The 14,041-nt window shown below is 35.2% G+C and overlaps 2 protein-coding genes across 2 annotated transcripts; one reads left to right on the top strand and one right to left on the bottom strand.

The window, feature by feature from the left end:
- Positions 1–643: 643 nt before the first annotated feature.
- nedd8 (NEDD8 ubiquitin like modifier) lies at positions 644–1,758 on the bottom strand. Its single transcript, XM_059528210.1, has 4 exons — positions 1,590–1,758; positions 1,279–1,326; positions 1,103–1,185; positions 644–1,017 (listed from the first exon to the last, which is right to left on the bottom strand). Exons 1-4 carry the CDS (start codon positions 1,605–1,607, stop codon positions 897–899), a joined length of 270 nt encoding a protein of 89 aa, XP_059384193.1. The 5' UTR covers positions 1,608–1,758; the 3' UTR covers positions 644–896.
- A 187-nt stretch (positions 1,759–1,945) lies between these two features.
- Positions 1,946–6,643, top strand: gmpr2 (guanosine monophosphate reductase 2). Its single transcript, XM_059528221.1, is given in 11 exon segments — positions 1,946–2,177; positions 2,602–2,737; positions 2,907–3,026; positions 3,128–3,211; positions 3,305–3,482; positions 3,569–3,649; positions 3,738–3,844; positions 4,878–4,920; positions 5,108–5,161; positions 5,164–5,266; positions 5,683–6,643. Coding segments are annotated over 10 exon segments (1,047 nt in total). The 5' UTR covers positions 1,946–2,177; positions 2,602–2,650; the 3' UTR covers positions 5,873–6,643.
- Positions 6,644–14,041: the final 7,398 nt, after the last annotated feature.

Below are 14,041 nucleotides of genomic sequence, written 5' to 3'. Positions count from 1 at the left end.
TGCAAAACATAATTTTGTGCTTCAAAACCTAGCTATTGTGTCAGTAAATTGGCCAGTGTCACCAAAATGAAAAGTTTTGTCATCATGTGGGCCATATTGGTCAAAATGTTTAAATTTTTGTTTGTTTTTTGGTAGACAATCTTTTAAATCTTTGTCATATACAAATGTACTTTTTGTTCTACTTTTTTGTTGACATTGTAAGTTTTGTCTAGCTGAATGCTTCGGTGTATCACACTAACATTTTTAGATGCCGTTTTTAACAGTAGATAAAAAATACGGAATACACTGAAAAATAATATGCATATTTAATATACAATTTGTATGCAAAATATTTGGATGCATACATTTTTATTGGTGTGGTGTATGTTAACAAACAAAACATTTATAGATCTCAAATATATGTCTGACAGATTTTTTTAAATGTAAAGAATCATATTGCATGAGATTTTAATTTCACTAAAAATCTGTAAGCCATGTGCATTTAGTTGTGCAAATAGTAGAAAATGGCACTACCTTTTTCTGAAGATGTAATAAAACTTGTGGTTTACATGAATAAGTGTGAACAATTAATTGATTGTTCAGAAATCTGACTTAAAAACTTGAAAACTCTTTAAATGACGAAAGAATAATCACTGTTACATGCTTAAATGGTTGCATCCATTTTTATTGACAAACTGATACTTCAGTTTTACCTTGATTTTTAACATTTCTTGTAAACGTAACAATGATGCTCTTAACAAATTAACAGGGAGTGGCATAAACAGGAAAAAGCTGATGGATATACCAACAAACAAAGAATGCAGTGGCTACCATTCGTCAGTCCAGATGGTTCAAATGGTTTCTGGTGACATGTGTGATTGAGTACATATCTAAGGTGGCTAAGACAGGGCTAGCGGTTACACAGATGAGAGGAGGCTGCTGGGATACTGGTGGACCCATCCACCTCTCAGTGCAAGAACCAGATGCAGCACAGAGCCACCCTGGATCTTGTAATCAGCTGCCGTTTTCTCATCATTCCTGAGTTGTATAAGATTGAGGGTTTAGAATAAAACTACAGAAATATTCAAGAGCATGATTTAATGTGCGCATTAAAATACATTACATTTGTTTTCCGCTGTAGATAAGTCTCTGTTGCTGGGGTGGGATTCCCTCTTTCTCCTCCACTCTCTCTTTTATTCTCTCCACCTGAATAAAAAAGACGCATCAGTACTCTTTACTGTCAACTGCGGGTTTATTTGTTAACATTCGCTGTAAATCATAAAGCATTTTATTTTGTACCTTGTCTGTGGGCTCGATGTCGATCTCGATTTCTTTGCCAGTGAGTGTCTATATAAACAATGACGACGATTAACGTTAATTCGTTTACGTTAGACATCAAATTTCACTCTGAATGGGTCTTTTTTATCATTTACATACCACCGTTTGTTATAATATTATCTATGTATGTCATACTGTAATAAAATGTTGTTTGGTGCGAAATTCCTTGCTGAATTAAAGGAAATTATTACACTAGCTCAATCTAGAAGCATCCTGAAGAACCGGATGAGAACTGTACTGAATGAAAGAACTGCTCTTTGTACATTACTTACCTTGACTTTAATTAGCATTGTGGCTTCGTCTGTTTTAGAAATACATGCAGGGAAATTGAATGCGAATGTAATTAGGCGATGGTGGGAGAAGTTCAGACACCTCTAATTAAATTATTCCCACAACTTCACCACCGAGGTTCCTGCGTCACTGAAAAATAATTCCTACCGTTCTATGCGTCTGTAGGAAACGTTCCGAGGGTCCGTGTGGAAAATAATGGCATTCGCTGACAGTTGAGGATATAGTAAAATTAAGTTATTGATTTATAATTTATTATTTAAGTACACATAGCTTAGCGAACTAACTCTAAATAAAAAACTATTTCACTTGAATTAAAACTGACCGGGAAAATTTTAATTTGCGACTTGTATTACGACAGTACGCTGTAAATCAATCGTTGACTGTAGTTTTTCGCTGAGCGTTTGAACTTGAATTTGAAAGCAATCAGTCAGCATAAAGACTACAGTACACGCGCTAAACATCCGCCCTCCTAAAACGACCTCCTCCAACTCGGAAACCGGTTTCATTTTCTGTTTTCGGTTTTCATTTTCCATACCGCCTTTAAAGAACGTGCTCATCTGCAATTATAGGTAACGTTAGGGCAGTATTTATTTTGTAGCTTGTATATATAAAGACACGTCTGTAATTGTTTGTAATGAACAAAAAAAAATGTTGAGACAAGATGACAGAAAATTAGCACAATTATGATCTTGTGGCCTAGATTATCTGACAGCCAAGACATGTGCAGAACATAGAACCAGATGTGAAACATTTATGGGTCATTTTATAGTATTATTTTTTATGATGCATTGCTTTACTCTTCTGTCTGAAATTGAATAAATAATTGGTATTCTGAAATGTGTAATTCTAGAGTTAGAGTTTTATATAATTATGAAAGAGGATGTTTCCTGTCTCACCCTGTATAACCCTCCCCTTCCTCCCTCTTCATCATCTGCAGCTATCATAACTGAAGGGCTGGGAATGTTTTTCTTTCCTTGTCTTGTGTTTTCTCAGACAGTGAGATACGGTTAGAGCAGTCTCAAGGTCATCCTCTTCAGCAGCCATGCCACGCATTGAAAATGATATCAAGCTCGACTTCAAGGACGTGCTGCTTCGACCTAAAAGAAGCACTCTCAAATCTCGCAGTGAGGTTAGTAACTCTAAGCATGCATTTATTTGCATTCGAGATATCATATAGATAGAGTATTAGTTTGGTCTGGCCTCAGTTTAATATATGTTTCATTGCAATCGCACATGTGGTGCAATGTCAACTACATTTTAGGTTCACTTTCATTACTTTTCACACTCTTCTGTTTTAGGTGGATCTCATGCGCAGTTTTACATTCAGAAATTCAAAGGGAAGTTACCGTGGCATTCCCATTATAGCCGCAAACATGGACACCGTGGGGACTTTTGAAATGGCCTCAGTCTTACATCAGGTGTGAACGAAATCTACTCCAATTTCACTGAATTATATGATTTTTTGTGCTCTTTTAAACAGACTGCAGGTTATATTAATTATTATATTTTTTTGTCATAGTTTACTCTCTTTACGGCCATCCATAAGCATTATTGTGTGGATGACTGGAAAGAGTTTGCATCTAAACACCCAGAATGCTTACAGGTGAGCAATATCTTTGCTAGAATATAAATCTACACAAAAATCTCAAGACTATTGATATTTAAATTATTTGTGGCGCTGTCTTTGTTTCTCCAGAGTGTAGCAGTCAGCTCGGGGACCAGTGATGGGGACTTTGAGAAACTGGGGGCTATTCTGGCCGCTGTCCCTCAGATTCAATACATATGTGTGGATGTGGCCAATGGCTACTCTGAACACTTTGTCAACTTTGTGAAAGACGTGAGGCAGAAGTTCCCTTCACACACGATTATGGTCAGTCACCCAACAACAGATCAACATTTCATTGAGATTGTCTTAGTGACAGTCATCTTAATATTTTGAAATCCATTTGAATTTTGTAAGCTGGTAATGTGGTCACAGGAGAGATGGTCGAAGAGCTGATTCTTGTTGGTGCTGACATCATCAAAGTGGGCATTGGACCAGGTGACATCATCAGTTGTCTGTCGCCACTGTTTCGGATGGTGTTCTTATTCATATTAAACCAGTTTCACACATATGCTCATGTGTGCAGGTTCTGTGTGCACCACTCGTAAGAAGACCGGTGTGGGTTATCCTCAGCTGAGCGCAGTCATTGAGTGTGCTGACGCTGCACACGGCCTGGGTGGACACATTATATCTGTGAGAGTTCTTACATTAACCCTATAAACCCTTACATTACACTAATCCTATAGCCTCTAAATTATCAATATTAAAAGCCTGTTACACATAGTCTACTACAAGCCTTCTGTCCTATGATTGATAGCCTCTGACTGAATAATTCTACAGCCATCTTCAGGATGTGTTATGAAGTAAACATAAGAATAAGCATAATATTGTTCTTAATATTTAAAGATGAGCGTTTATTGGACTGAAGCAGCTTAAGTTTACTTGGTTTTCCATATATTATGTTTTAGAAATGTCATGTTAAAACGTAGGTGTCAAGTATGATAAAAGAAGAATGTTTTATTTTATTTATTATTTATTTATTTTATTATGTTTTATTTATCTCATTTGTAAGTCGCTTTGGATAAAAGAGTCTGCTAAATGACTAAATGTAAATGTATCTCTTAATCGTTGTTGTATTGCATTGCCTCTTAAAAAATGAAAACTACAGAACTTTGATCAGAAAACTAAGCTTTTAAATGTCATTTACTATATCTAATTATTATTTTGAAATATAATGACAACTGATATTTATTTGCATTTTATGTTGGGGTCTCTTACACTGTTTTACAAATCAAAATGTAATATTGCTTTTTGTCCATATTATAAAAACAAAAACAAAAAACATGCATACAATATCTAATATCATGCTCCAAATTGTGTATTTTTGCTCAGTTTAGGTCTAAAATTAAATGGAGGTTTCCCCCTTGAGTATAAGCTCCATATTCTAACTATATTACATGGGTCATAAAAGCCTGATGTATTAAATATAGACCAATTTATATATATATATATATATATATATATATATATATTATAATTTTAAATAATTTTTATTATTATTATTTTATTTTTTTATTAATTTGAAAGTTCAATAAACTTTTCCTGACATTATGTCAGGCTTTATAGAGTTAACAGTGAAGAGTAACAGACCATGCTGCCTGTGTGCTTTGTTAACATATGAGCTTTGATGATGTATTTGTGGGATCTGTTTTTCGTCTCGCTGTAGGATGGGGGATGCACCTGCCCAGGCGACGTCTCCAAAGCATTTGGTGAGTTTTGGTAACACTGCATTGTAATAACACCATAAAACAATAAAACAAGACATTTCAGTAGCCAAAAACGTTGGATTCAGACATTACTTGTTGCCTTACTACCTTTGAATGCCACATTTTCTAGATGTTGCTCAAAACCAGTGTCATATTAGGCTTGTATTTGATCGGCTAAACTGTGTGACAGGAGCTGGAGCTGACTTTGTGATGCTGGGAGGAATGCTTGCTGGTCATTCTGAGAGTGCGGCGAAATCATAGAGAAAAACGGCAAGAAGTACAAACTATTCTACGGCATGAGCTCAGACACGGCCATGAAGAAGCACGCAGGAGGTGTAGCAGAGTACAGGTAAGCTCACAAGAAACCCTCTCGTGCTGGAGCCTGTGGATTGTTTTATCTAGTGGTTTGAAAACTACACTACACAAATATTATTTGGTAAATTAGCAGTCAAGTCATCATTAAATAGCACTTTATAAAATACAGATTGCAGCAAAGCATATTAATAGTAATGAACAAGAAAATAACAGAATCAATGCTACAGATTTCTCCAAATATGATTTAAATTCTGCTGTAAGATGTTTTATAAAGACAGTAGCATCATTATTCATCTCAAATCATTTATAGTATCAGAAGTCAGTCCTAATTAGTCAATCGAATGGCTAGTTTGATTTACAACTGCAATTTGATTAAAAAAGATAACATTTTTGGATTTTAACACCACTCTTGAGTTGATTAATATTGATTGTAACTTTTTGCGTTTTCAGGGCATCGGAGGGTAAAACGGTTGAAGTGCCTTTCAGAGGGCCTGTGGAGGGGACGGTGAGAGATGTCCTGGGTGGAGTTCGTTCCACCTGCACATACGTGGGTGCTGCTAAGCTTAAAGAGTTGAGTCGTCGTACCACCTTCATTAGGGTGACCCAACAGCTCAACACAGTATTTGGTAATGATAATTAAGCCAGTTTAAACAGGTCCATATTAGGCCAAATTATGCCAAATAATGCAGCAGTCATTTTATTCTCTCTGCAGTCAGATGCACACATATGCATGTTCACTCACAAACACACATATACCTCACATCATCATTTAGTGTTATAACAAGTATTTATGGGCTCGCACATAAGCTTTTGAAATCAAAGGCTTTCCCCAGATGCTGTATTAAGGCCTAAAGCAACTGCATGAATTTCAAAGTATTATTTATTACTATTTGAAAACTTCTAATTTCGGAATTAACTGTTGAGTTTTTAAGGACACTGTAATACCAATTTCTTTCTTTTTTAGTCTTATACTATATTGTAGTAACAGATGAGAACATACATTTGATTTAACTTATTACATTGTACTGATTTATGCAGTTGATGTTTTAGTTCATAAGCTAAAAATCTTGAGCTTGTTTTCTGTTCATTTTTTCTAAACAACCTCTGTTAGAGCCTTATATTTTATCCAGAAAATGCAGGTACTATTTTAGACTTTGTTGTAGATTTTAGCTCAACGTCTATGCCTAATGTCTTATATTTATATTAGATTTTCTGATAACATTCTGATTTCTCATTCTGTTTTCTGGACCAACGCAGATCCTTGAAAGGATTATTATAATATTAGTGTTCTGTTATACAATATGCTAAAGACCTCCATTATGATTATGAACAACCATTATATTATAAAGATTATATTTGAAGACCATGATAAAAGGGTATTTTGTTAACCCTTTTAATGGATTCTCCTGTGATTGTAAAAGTATATGCATGGTTTTATGCATTTTCTACTTGACTCTTAATTAACCTTAATACTTTTGACATTCCATCGCTGTTTGTGCTCTTATTGATTGTGATTTAAAGTTGCTGCTGGAGTCAAAATGAATGAGTGTTGAAGAAATAAAATTTTCCCCACTGAAAACCAGATGGTCACTCTATATCTTTATTACATGCTGTTAAATAAATTTTTATATTTATATTTTACATAAGTTCAGTTATTTCAGAGGTAAATTGTTATAATATCATATCCCTGTAATATCCCAGTATTGTATTGTGAAAATGAATAATTTCAAGCATCTTTAAAGAATGACTTGTGCTGTTTGCTTTGTAGGTACATAATGTTTAATATATTTAGCAAAGGAAGTATTTGTGTATAATTTGAATACAAATAATTGTGTTTGTGATTATAAAGCCTTTGTTTGTCAAGGTCAGTGTGAACATTGTTTTATTCAGGGGTGTGATTCTTCCGGAAAAATCCAGAAATCCGGCTTTTCCGACCTGAAAATGAGGCTCTCGTAAATCATGCAAAAAAAAAAAAAAAAGAAAGAAAGTTCGGGGGTTGGGAGGTGGGTTCGGGTATTGGTAAACATAATGACCGCTCACCGCTGTCGACGTTTTTTGTGCCTCTGATTCATGTCGTCGTGTCACTCCGCCAGTAGTCCAATAATTTGTCAAAGTTCAAAGTGTACACGCACCGTTCTGAATGCCACACACCCAACCATCTACTCACGTGAACAGCTTCAGTTGACTGACGAAGACCGTGAACACGGGTGATTCATGTAAGCAAATCCAATATATTGTCTTTCATTTTTATATGCAGGTCTAGTAAAATTTAACCAATCTATTGATCACTTTTGTCATGCTTCCATAACATTAATGTTAAACGATTCTGGGCTAATTTAGCAAAGTAACGCTATGTTTGTTATTGCTTACTTCTAGCTAGAAAGTTTAGCAGCTTCTACAAGGCTCGAAATTGCCAACATTTTTGTCGCATATGCTCCTGAAATTTAATCTGTGCGACCTAAAAATATATTTGGGAATAACATTATATGCGCGGAGCATATGAGCATATCTGTCCACTAACGACACGTCCGATTTGCGAACTAATGACTCATTTGAACCGATTCACTTTAATGAATGCTTAAATCTGATCTGGGTCGAGTTTCCCGATGACGATGTATCTTCGCTCTGAAGAGCGCTCTCTACGTGCAAGGTTACAAACGCTCGCCGCAATTCCACGCGCTTTTCCCAAAACTTTACTTGACATGAACGCATTCTACGCAGACCTGCCAACCTGCATGCATCTTGCGTACCGGCTACGCATTTTGACCTCAAAGTACGCTGGTACGATTTGTAACTCTAAACTACGCAAAAATCTAGTGACGCCTCTGTCCACGCGCAGTATTCAAAACAAGCAACAGATAAAGGTGAAAAGTTCAACCAATCATAGCGTTTTTTGTTTTGCATTTAAATAATTTCTGCGTTTATTTCTCACCTAGTAGCCTATAGTTTATAGTTTCAGTTCAAAGCGGCTCGCGCTCGCCCCGTTAGATATGGAAGGCCAAGAGGGTCAAATTCACGTGAATTTTAACGCGTCAACAACACGTTAAATACGTGTATTTCACACGCAAACAACACGTATTTAACGCGTTAAATACGTGTTGTTTACGCGTTAAAAATCAGCGCGTATTTAACGTGTATTTCACGTGTTAAATACACGTTAAATACACGTGAAATACACGTGAAGTACGCGTTAAAAATCAGTTTGAACGGGTCAATGTCATTGGCTGCTGAGGACTTGGGTCAAACCACTTCTGTGAGCTTAGAGGGGTGTACCATTCATAGACAGTCAATCACCATTTAACATGCTAGATCAGCTTATTCAGCCTTATTATTTAGTCTTTTTTTCTATTTTTTTATATAGCCTATAGAAATAATATATTTAAAGGCAGGGTAGGTAAAAAAAATGTATAAAAAACTTTTTTTCCAAATTTGTTTAAACTTTATTTATATATCAATACATAATTAAAATGTAAGTACTCTGAAAAAGAAAGTATAAAAATCGAGTTTCTGTAGACCTCTCACGACTGTTTTAAAGACAGCTCATTATTTCGATTCACTCCACCCCCTCCCTTCTGGGCTCCTATAGATTATTTATCGTCTCTACTACGGCTCGCTAAGTAATGTTATGTTAGCTATATTACGCAGCTACGTGTGCTAATGACACATGCTTCATGAAAAAAGAAACAAAAAAATATGTTTGATCAAAATACAAAAAGAAAGATTTACCTGTCCAGCAGAAATAAAGCCATCAAAGAGTCACTTTTCAGCCCCTTGAGTTCCCTCAGTTCTCGCCATCGCTGGAAAGCCACGCCGATATTAACTCGCGTTTTATTTCTTTGTTTATCCAAAGACTTTTTGTTCATTGCCTTTTCTTGTACTGTTACTGTCTTCCTTTTTTTGCCTGGTTTGCCTTCACTAACTGCATAGGCTGGTACTGTGAATTTTGCTTGCTGTTTCTCTGCCATTGTTTTGGTATTCCTAGGATCCGTGCCTGTTGAATTCCTCAAATCAAACGTGCACGCGCAAGTGGGCAGGTCATGTGTGGCAAAAGGGTGGTTGCCATGGTTGCGAGAGAGTGACAGTTGCCTAAGCCAATCCTATGTTTCGTCCCGAAATGGAAATAATGAGCTGTGTTTAATACAGATTAAACGGTCTAGAGTCACTCGATTTTTATACTCTTTTTATCAGAGTACTTACATTTTAATTATGCATTGATATATATAGAAAGTTTAAACAAATTTGGAAGAAAGTTGTTTATACATTTATTACCTACACTGCCTTTAAGTTTCAGTTTTAGGAAAAAAATATTTTTTACCACTCATGCCTTTTTGTAAATAAACACATTAGTGGATATTTTAGCTTTAATAGTGGTCACTCTTAAAGGGTTAGAAGTAAAGCAACAAATCTATTTTATGGATGGTAACTGTAAAATTATTACTGAAATATAATTAGTAATTAGTTACACTACTAGTTAATGCAAAAGTAATATAATTAAAATAACTAAATTACTAGTAACTACTTACTGCTCAACTCTGACTTTCAGTAAAAAAAACTATATATATTTGGACATTCTCCTGCTGAGAAATAACTGATAAAAATGTAAGAAAAAATTTAGTGTTCAAGAGAAATTATTTATATCCGTCTTATTTGATATTCAATATCTCAGGACATAAATAAGGTTAGTTAAAGTGTATCTGTTTCAAATGTTTTGGTGATAGTATAAGACTTAAGTTAGCATCAAGCATTAACATTTGTGTGGGGGAAATAGTTACAATGGAGGTAAGTAATCAATTCAGGTTTAAGATACAAACCATTGAAATCAATATCTGTCTTTAGAAAACAATCATCTTAGCAATCAACAGATTTTATTGTGCTTACATTTACAGCTATCGCCAGCAGGTGGCACTTATTGAAACCTCTTTTTGTTCAGCAATTCTGCACTTTTTGTTTTGTGATTATGCACTCATCAGACAATCAGTAATTAGGTACACAGGTGATGTTATAAGACATAAGCATTTAAGACTTTCAGGATTAAAATGAGAGCTTGTACTAGGGTCAGGACAACAGAAGTATTCTACTGCTACCACCATACCACCGTGAGCCCCCCCAACCCCCCATCGCATCATTATTACTAATCATATTTTTCAAACTGCTGAATTAAAATCAAGAAAAAATAGATATCATTTGAAAGCTTAGAGTCTGAGCATTACAATGCATATAGCATGTTGATCAACTCCAAAATAGTGCCAAGTTATTTGCTGAGAAAAATAATAATAATCATTTTGCCATGTACTCTAATATTTATAAAAATATCACACAACTCGGATACTCATGTGCCATATGTCATCTGAAAGGTCTCATGAAGTAGAATAAAACAATAGGGTTCTAGGCTAATTTGCACTTGTTACACTAGTGCGCCTTACTTTTTTCTTACAAGTCCACTTTTTTAAAATCGCTGTCCATATAAACAATATTGACTTGTAGCCTAAAAGATTAACTAACAATCTGGTCAACATAATGTTCTTTATTTGAAGCACAATTCTACAAGAAAGGTAACTTACTGAAAAAGTTTTGGTGCTTAAAGTGTTTCACTGAGGTGAAATTTAAACTTAAAACATCTCAAGATATATGAAATAAAAGGAAAATCTAAATTAAGGGTTTTAAGGGCTTCAAACTGAACATCTCATGGCTCAATGTCTTATGGACTATCCTCCATTGCAGTCACATGCCCCTCGGATGGCCAACTCCTGTAGTTTGGCCTTCTTGATCTTTGGCCTTGGCTTATCCAGCTGTTCACACTCTCTCTAGCATCAAAATCTTCCAGACTTTGCCCCTCTACACTGATTCTTATCAGATCTTCACTGTGTCTGAAAAAATGGGACAAATCAGACAAACCTGTCTGATTTGAACAGGTGAACAGTCCCTAAACAGCTTGTACTTATTGGATCAGCTATTAAAATAGTTCAGTTTTGTATGTAATAGCAAAGTGATTATATTTTGTTAATATAATATATTTTATTAAGTTAAGTTAGAAAAGCGTTTGGAGCATTTTATGTTTGTAAAATATAAGTTTCAGGTTTTTTTAAGTAACGACCAAGCTGCCAGCGGCAGACATTGAGCCTATGTTTGATCAATTTAGCCTTCTCAAATCATCACGACTTACCTAAAATAAAATCTATAGATATAAAACAGTTGAAGCATATGAAAATGTTTAAACGTTAGATCCAGATAAATGTAAGCTATATCCAATAGTTTGTGAGGAGATGCTTCAGGACAGGGAGACGGCAGCATGATCACTTGCATTTTTTCCCGTGGATATGCCTCATTTTTGCTCATAAAGGTAAGTCTAATACATTATTCGTAACTGCACACACAATATCAACAAAACAGTTGCTCGTTCTGCCGTGTTGTCTTTAATAGGAGTACAAAAATTAACCGAAACTCAGTGAAAACATATATATAATATATATATATATATATATATATATATATATATACAAGCTTTAAATAACTACTTAATGAAATAAAACAAATCAAAAACTCTTTCATTATAATCATAACCCATAAAGATGTACTTATCTCTAAAGGCGCGTCTAATGAGGAGATGACAAATCGGGATCGCAACTTCATCCTTGTGACACAGATTCAGAAAACACTAGTTTATTAGTAAATAATTAAAATACCTTCTTCTTAAGCCTATTATTTGAACGCAGAACTGTTCAGCTGTGCTGCTGCGGGACACAAAACACTGTCGAGCCACTCTTTACAGTCGTGGCATCACGGTCTCGTGTTGTTTCCACCAGCGCAGCAAGTTTTTTTTTCATCGCTAATTGATGAATGTCTAAAATATTAAAGTAATAAGAAGTCTAAACAGACTGGAGGCCCGGCCCACATCTGAAAAATCGAAGCCCGGCTCGAGGGGGTAAAAAGCCCATCGGGCTCAGGCTAAAATGCAGGATTCTAGTGTCTGTTGCGAGACCTTCAGAGTCGCAGAGACTTTTTTTCCCCTTGAATGGCTCGTTGCACCGGTGCGACCTCAGAGTTTTTTTAGTCGCACCATTGAGAAATTGTTTGAGGCTTTGAATAAACTGGAGCAAGTTTTGTACAAGAAGTCAACCCCAGACCGATATAATAATAATAAAAGGCCTATTGATGTCACCGTTTTATTTGTAACTTCATAAAACAAGATTTCAGTGTAAAATTATGCACCAGAATTTTATAGTAGATTCTCCTGATTAAAAGAGCCCAAAACTATCTGTCAAATCTGTCATTTATATCTAAAGATTTATAACACACATAAAACTGCACAGAGAGCATGTAGTTTAGCCAAAAATCTATGGTAGCTGTCATGTAGGCTTTTCACTCATAACTTCATGGAAAAAGCATAGGCTATATCATAAAAAGATACGTCACTATTTGCAGATTAAAAACTGTCGAAACTCACCATAAAACATCATTTAGATCTAAATATATATTTCATAAAGCTATAACACATAAAAAAAAATTAGGTAATGTATCTTAGCAAAAAAAAAAAAAAAATCAGAGGTTTCAGTCCCGTGCCGCTTTACCTCTTAACTTCACCAAACATGCATAGATCCTTTGATCAGATCGAAAGATTTCGTTCATAGAGCTGTGACACATGAAAGCAGACTGGCACACTGAGGCTGCAAAGAAAAACAGCTCGATACTTCACGTTTCGTTTTCATTCATAGCTTCATCATGCATAGATCATTATTTTCAGAAAATTATCCCAATTAAAATGAGCCCAGGGATACTGTAATCCATGGATAAGATCCAAATATATTACTCATCTTGCTATAACACATAAAACCCAACTGACACAGCACAACAAACAACTTTAGTTTCACTTTGCGCTTTTATTAATAATTTCATGAAACATTCATATATCATGCAAAATCATACGTCATTTTTTTCAGAAAATTCTCCAGATTAAAAGGAGCAAATTCATCGTAATTTGTTCACTTGATCTAAATATATTACTTACGATATTATCACACACATGAAACCATTCAATTGAGAAAAAAAAACAGGTTACGTTTCCATTCACAACTTCATGAAACATGCATAGCTCATGGAAAATGTAAATTTCTTTAGATTAAAATGAGCCCAATTATACAATAATCTGTCATTTAGATTTGAAGATATTCGTCATCGAATTATAACAACAACAAAAAAAAACTCCAAATGCGCACATGCTGCAATATTCTCATGGTTTTACCTTTATAACTTCATGATCATGAAACATGCTCTGATTGTGAAAAATGACATATCATTATTTACAGCAGATTCCAGTCCAAAATAAAAACAATCCATTACGATCTTTCATATGTATGTCATGAATCATTTGGAGAACTCTATTAAACATTTGACAGAACATAGTGTTACAACCCCTTGGCTCAAGGAGTAGCAACATGAATGGAGAGTCCATACAACATAATCAAATTTGCACAAATATGTATTTTAATCAGAAAACAGACATAACTACATTAAGGTAAAACATAAAAAATATAAAGATACAAAAACACAACATGAAGCCTTGGACTGGAGAGCATGAGAAAGTCCGCCTGACCACCAAACAGCAAGACCAGCAGAGACCAAGCCCCAATCTCCTTCCCTCCCGAGGATAAGAAAGCCAGCATCTTATAAGCAGCATGGTTAATCACAATCAATTTTCCACACCTGCAACACAGCACTTAAACTAAAGACACAAAAAGTGTTACCCCATGACACCTGCTGGACAAAATAAAGTACTACAGCCCCTTGGATCGTCACAGTAGAATCAGACTAT

This window comes from Carassius carassius, chromosome 3 (assembly GCF_963082965.1).
Source record: "Carassius carassius chromosome 3, fCarCar2.1, whole genome shotgun sequence".
In the NCBI taxonomy this organism is placed as follows: domain Eukaryota; kingdom Metazoa; phylum Chordata; class Actinopteri; order Cypriniformes; family Cyprinidae; genus Carassius; species Carassius carassius.
Note: the sequence above shows the minus strand (reverse complement) of the source record. Positions and strands in the feature narration are given on the sequence as shown.